This window comes from Vanessa atalanta, chromosome 22 (assembly GCF_905147765.1).
Source record: "Vanessa atalanta chromosome 22, ilVanAtal1.2, whole genome shotgun sequence".
Classification (NCBI taxonomy): Eukaryota; Metazoa; Arthropoda; class Insecta; order Lepidoptera; family Nymphalidae; genus Vanessa; species Vanessa atalanta.
The window spans coordinates 313,791-320,191 of NC_061892.1; the positions used below are offsets into that span (position 1 = coordinate 313,791).

Here is a 6,401-nt window from a genome sequence, read left to right on the forward strand (position 1 = left end):
AACGCCATTGATTTGGAATATAACTATACGTCAAAATTTGATTATAAAGAAAGTTTAAAATACGTTTACCATTAAGAGGCAAATTTTTAATCATGGAAAACGATATATTATCACATCCTGGGGCTGTGTCAGAAGATTTTGTACATTTTTCAATTTCATGCAATAAAATAGGTGATTCCAGTTTTACATTACAAGTTGTAAATAAAGGTTGTTCAGGCATAACATAATCAGGACTGATACTACATAAAAGTTCATACGCTTGTTTCTTATTTACATATCCTTTCGGACTTTTGTACCCTTTCACCCATTTCATCTTCCACCACATCTCATGTGTAGTAGTAACATGGTCTATTGATGAACAAAATTTATGCCATCCTTCACTTTTAGCATGCCGACTGATTCTTTGAGCTTCACTTACTTTTTCTTGGAGGACAGTCAAATTATTTGGTGTGGGATTACGTCTAAAGTTTCCTAAGGCTAATCGACGTTCAGCTACTGCTTTTGATAGGTTGATATTCCAATAATATTTCGGAACGAATACCACACCGGGGTTCTGACAAATTTTTATAAAGGGTATATATTTATCTGCTGCTTTGTTAATTTCCTTAACAAAACAGTCATAAGCATCTTGAAAACTGTCGGGCAATACAAAATTTGCGAATCTATCTTCAAGAATCTTGCTATATGAATTCCAGTCAGCCTTTTTAAAATTTCTCTTTTTTATAAAAGACGGCTGCAATACAGAACTGGTTGATATTTTAATAATTATGTGATCACTTCCTAACGTTTCATTTAAAGTGGCCCAATCATACTTTACTGCAACATCAGAAGTGACTATCGAGATATCCGGGGAGGACTGACGAAGTCTTCCATTTACTAATTGGATACGAGTTGGGCTGTTGTCATTTAGGGTAATAAAGTTAAGACTTAACAAGGATGCAAATATTTGGTTGCCTCTAGTGTCATTTCTATTTGACCAGGTAGTGTGATGCCCATTCAAATCTCCAAGTAAAAGCGTTTTTCTAGTAAATAGTGAGAAAAGAAAATCCCAATCTTGTTGGCATGTTCTAACAGAGGAAGGGCAATATATTGAAACTATATTTTCTATTAGTTCGCAGTTAAATACCTTAATATGTAAGACTTCAATGTCACTGTTGTTGCTTCTTGTATCTTGTACTTGAGCTGTAATAGAATTTTTAGTCATTATAGCCACACCACCATAACCATCGCTCCTATCCTTACGGAAAATATTATAACCGCTAATCCTCACATTAGAATCTTCGTTTAACCATGTTTCAGTTAATGCAGCTGTGGTAAATGTGTGTAAACACGTATACAGAAGAAATAAAAGTACTCACGCTAACAGTCCAGTACACGTATATTAGTCACAGTTCACAAAACACACAAGAAAGTTCAAAAGGTCAATAGAAGATAGACAGAATAGAATATAGACAGTCACACATAGAAATATAGCACAACACAAAACTTAGGAACTCAGGAAATATACAGTAATGAGAAAACAAAGCAAATCGCATCGAACGTTAAAGCCGACTAAGTATGTGACTACTTGTTCCGCAGTAGTCGGTAGTCGGAGAATGATATCCGAACGCCGTATACTACGGGTTTCGCCCGAGTATGCTTGTGAATTAATTATTTATATATATTTTATTATTTAATATAAATTATAATGTGTATGTATGTATTGGTGAAATGTGTAAGATGTTTATAATATTAATACATAAATAAATATTAAATAAAATATTATATTATGTTTATGTAAAGTGTAATAAATAAAATAAACTAAATAAATGTAATAATTCGCCTACATTACTCCCCTCCAGAGGCCGTGTCTACGGACGATAATAATCTGGAAAGTGAACTTTCCTCCCAGAACGAGTAGTTTTTATGGGGGGACTATGGTGTCGTGGCTGAATTGGTAGTTCGAGGTCGGGCGGTGGTATGTCCTGTGACAAATCGTCGGACAGTATATAGGCCGGCTTAAGGCGGTCAATCGATACCGTCACGACTTTACCTTTAAAATCTATTTTAAAAGTTTTAGCACCTCTGCTTATAACCTTATGTGGACCTGTGTATGCGGGTTGCAGTGAACCACGCAGCGCGTCTTCCCTAAGGAATACGTGGCTGCATGTGGTAAGGTCTTTAAAAATGAAGGTCTTACGTGTGGAGTGATGCTGTGCTGGGACTGGACGTAGCTTCTCGGCAAAGGACTTCATACGAGCGGAAAAATCGGTAATGTCGGTAGTGTAGCCTGCGACATTATGGCCGAAAAATTCGCCAGGTAAGCGCAGTGGCTCGCCATATACCAGTTCCGCCGATGAAGCCTGGAGGTCTTCTTTGAAGGAACTTCTTATGCCGAGAAGAACTAGGGGAAGTGACTCAACCCAATTGCTATCTCCGTGACAAATGATAGCTGCTTTTAGCTGCCGGTGAAAGCGTTCAACTAAGCCGTTGCACTGAGGGTGGTAAGCGGTTGTCCTGCGATGCTGAAATCCAATGGATTTAGCCAATTGTTCGAACAGGGCTGATTCGAACTGTCTTCCGCGATCGGTGACTATGTCAGTAGGGCAACCAAATCGGGAGAACCAGCAGGACACTAAAGCTTTAGCCACGGTTTCAGCAGTGATATCGGCTATGGGTACAGCTTCCGGCCATCGCGTGAAGCGATCGACGGCTGTCAAACAGTACCGATAACCACTGGCTGGAGGTAATGGTCCGATCAGGTCTATATGGACATGTTTGAATCGCGCTGAAGGTAAAGCATGTGTACCCAACGGTGAGGTCACGTGACGGCTTACCTTCGTACGCTGGCAGGTCAAACATGCCTTAGACCATTGACGGCAGTTCTTGCGCATGAGTGGCCATACGAAGCGTTGTGCAACGAGCTTAGTTGAAGCTGTAGAACCGGGATGGCTAAGGGAGTGCAGACTATCAAAAATTTGCCGACGGAGGTTAATGGGGACAAAAGGCCTAGGAGTCGGTGTACTGACGTCGCAGTACAATTCAGTACGACTACCGGGTATTGACATTTTTATAAGACGAAGTGATGTGTCGCCTTTAAGGGTGTCAGCCAGATCGGGGTCTGTGGCTTGGTACTTGGCAAGGACTTCTAAATCGACCGGCATCTGCAATTCGTCGACTCGAGAAAGAGTGTCGGCCACGACGTTATGTTTGCCCGCAATGTGTCGTATGTCGGTCGTGAACTGCGAGATGAAGTCCAAGTGTCTATACTGACGGGGACTGCAGCTACTTTTCCTTTCATGGAAAGCGTAGCAGAGAGGCTTGTGGTCAGTATAGACAGTAAAGTGGTTAGCCTCTAGCATGTGTCGGAAGTACCTAATACTCTGGTATATTGCAAGGAGCTCGCGATCATAGGGAGAGTATTTGGTCTGTGATGGGCTCAACTTGCGTGAGAAAAATGCTAGAGGCTGCCAAGCACCGTCCTGAAATTGCTGGAGGACGCCACCTATCGCCGTATCAGAGGCGTCAGTGACCAGTCCTAACTTTGCATCAGGGTTTGGATGTGCCAAGAGCGCTGCTTGGCAAAGGCTGTCTTTGCAGCTCTCAAAAGCTTTGAGAGAATCTCCCTCTATGACGACCGGGTGGGAAGCTTTAACGGATCCGGTCAGTAAGGCGTTCAGAGGAGCTTGAATTTTGGCGGCATTAGGCACAAAACGTCTATAATAATTAATCATGCCCAAGAAACGACGAAGCTCCCTGACGGTTTTCGGGACAGGAAATTCCGAAATGGCCTTGACCTTGCTATCCAGGGGCTTGGTACCATTTTCTGAAATATGATAACCAAGAAATGTTACCTCAGAGGCACCGAAGACACATTTGGCGGTATTCACCAGTACGCCGTAATCTTGCATACGGGTAAAAAGTTGACGCAAGTGGTCCTTGTGCTCTTCCTGGGTCCTGGAAAAGACTAGAAAGTCATCAAGGTAAGGATAGCAAAAGTCAAGTCCACGCGTCAGTTCGTCTACGAACCTTTGAAAGGTCTGACCGGCATTCCTTAACCCAAACGTCATGAAGGGAAATTCGTATAGACCGAATGGAGTTGTAATTGCGGTCTTGGGTATATCTTCCTCGGCAACTGGGATCTGGTTATAAGCTTTCACTAAATCGATGACTGAAAAATACTTACAACCAGACAAGTTGTGAGAAAAATCGTGTATGTGGCGTATGGGGTACTTATCAGGTATGGTCCTGGCATTCAGTAGCCTGTAATCGCCACAGGGACGCCAACCGTTGTCCTTCTTGGATACGAGGTGGAGTGGCGACGCCCAAGGACTGTCGGAAGGACGAGCGGTGCCGTTCGCCGACATCGCTTCAAACTCGTGTTTAGCGATTTTTGATTTCTCGGGGGCTAGCCTCCTAGGAGAACAGGACACTGGTGGACCTGGTGTAGTGCGAATGTGGTGTTTAGTGTGGTGTTTGACTACACCCGGAGTACCGTCGGGACGGATTATATCTGGAAATTCCGATAAAATATTATGATAAAGACTATCACCGCCAGTCGTTACTTTAACGCTCGTTACAAGATTACGCGATTTATCTATAGAAGCTACAGTGCTAATATTAGTCAAACTATCTATTAATTTGCGATTACTAATATCAACAACGAGTCGGTAATGAGACAGAAAATCGACTCCGATTATGGCTTTGGTTACGTCAGCTACAATAAATCGCCATGGAAGATTACGACGTAAACCAATATTTAAAGTTAAATTTATATAACCATAAGTATCTATAGCTGAGCCGTTAGCGGCGCTCAGTTGGAATGATGTCTTATAACGACGTTCACTAATTGCACTAACTGGATATACACAAATATCACTACCAGTATCTACTAAAAATTGTCTTTTGGTACCGTGATCTGTGATGAAGAGGCGACCCGTCGAACTCCCGCAATCGTTAGTCGCCATTACCGATTGCTTGAAGCGTTTCCCGATGTGAAGTCGCAGGGCTTGATGCAGTTACTAGCTTTGACGCCGTATTTACTGTGGTACCAGCAAAGAGGGTACCGACGATGACACGAGTCAGACCTACGTGATTGGGATCGACTACGTCGTCTTCCGTTAACACGGCCGCGTTCTCTGGATCGTGATCGCTGATTGACCTTAGCTGTGAGAGCGCTGACCTGTCTGGTCAACTCAGCAACTTGTTTCGTCAACAGTTCAATAGGCGTTGAAGAAGATGTTGCCGCTACTTGGCGGGTGGGTGCCGCGATGTCATGTATTCTGTCCGCAAGCTCTGCTATAGCATCGAGTGTTAGCGTTGATTGAGATGCGATAATTGGTTGCATCTCCGTTGGCAAACGACTTGTCCAAATTGTTCGAATGAAATCTTCGGGGATATTGGGTCCAGCCAAATGTTGAAGGTGCCGAAGAAATTGAGAAGGTTTGCGATTGCCGAGCTGCTCGTGTGTCAGCAGCTGTTTAACATTATTTTCTCGAGACACCGATAACCGTTTAATTAGTTCGGTTTTAAGACGCTTATAATCCGGGGGACCAATTATTATATCTTCGACTTCGGCAGCGTAATTTCTATCTAAGTTCGCCAAAATGTGGTAAAATTTTGTTGCGTCATCCGTGATCGATAATAATTTAAATTGACTTTCCACCTGTGCAAACCATATTGCAGGCTTCTCTGGCCAGAAAGGTGGTGTCCTGAATTGTGCAGAAGCAAGTGTGAGGGTAGGAGCATCCGTGCTTTCCAACTCAACGCGCTCCATCTTCTTAACGCGGCGTGGACGCGTATTCACTTGCGAAGCGTGTGAATCACTGTCGCTACTCATCTTCTAAATAAGCGTGAACGGCGGGGTCACCAGTTTGTGGTAAATGTGTGTAAACACGTATACAGAAGAAATAAAAGTACTCACGCTAACAGTCCAGTACACGTATATTAGTCACAGTTCACAAAACACACAAGAAAGTTCAAAAGGTCAATAGAAGATAGACAGAATAGAATATAGACAGTCACACATAGAAATATAGCACAACACAAAACTTAGGAACTCAGGAAATATACAGTAATGAGAAAACAAAGCAAATCGCATCGAACGTTAAAGCCGACTAAGTATGTGACTACTTGTTCCGCAGTAGTCGGTAGTCGGAGAATGATATCCGAACGCCGTATACTACGGGTTTCGCCCGAGTATGCTTGTGAATTAATTATTTATATATATTTTATTATTTAATATAAATTATAATGTGTATGTATGTATTGGTGAAATGTGTAAGATGTTTATAATATTAATACATAAATAAATATTAAATAAAATATTATATTATGTTTATGTAAAGTGTAATAAATAAAATAAACTAAATAAATGTAATAATTCGCCTACACAGCAATATGAACTTTTTCTATTGATAACA

At 41.9% G+C, this 6,401-nt stretch overlaps 1 protein-coding gene across 1 annotated transcript; it reads right to left on the minus strand.

Annotated features, from left to right (window-relative positions):
• Nucleotides 1–4,945: 4,945 nt before the first annotated feature.
• LOC125072570 lies at nucleotides 4,946–5,755 on the minus strand. The gene has a single exon (XM_047683201.1). It carries the CDS (start codon nucleotides 5,753–5,755, stop codon nucleotides 4,946–4,948), a length of 810 nt encoding a protein of 269 aa, XP_047539157.1.
• Nucleotides 5,756–6,401: the final 646 nt, after the last annotated feature.

Coding starts and splice junctions, on each gene's coding strand:
- LOC125072570 (XM_047683201.1), bottom strand. CDS start 5,755: ATGGAGCGCGTTGAGTTGGAAAGCACGGATGCTCCTACCCTCACACTT.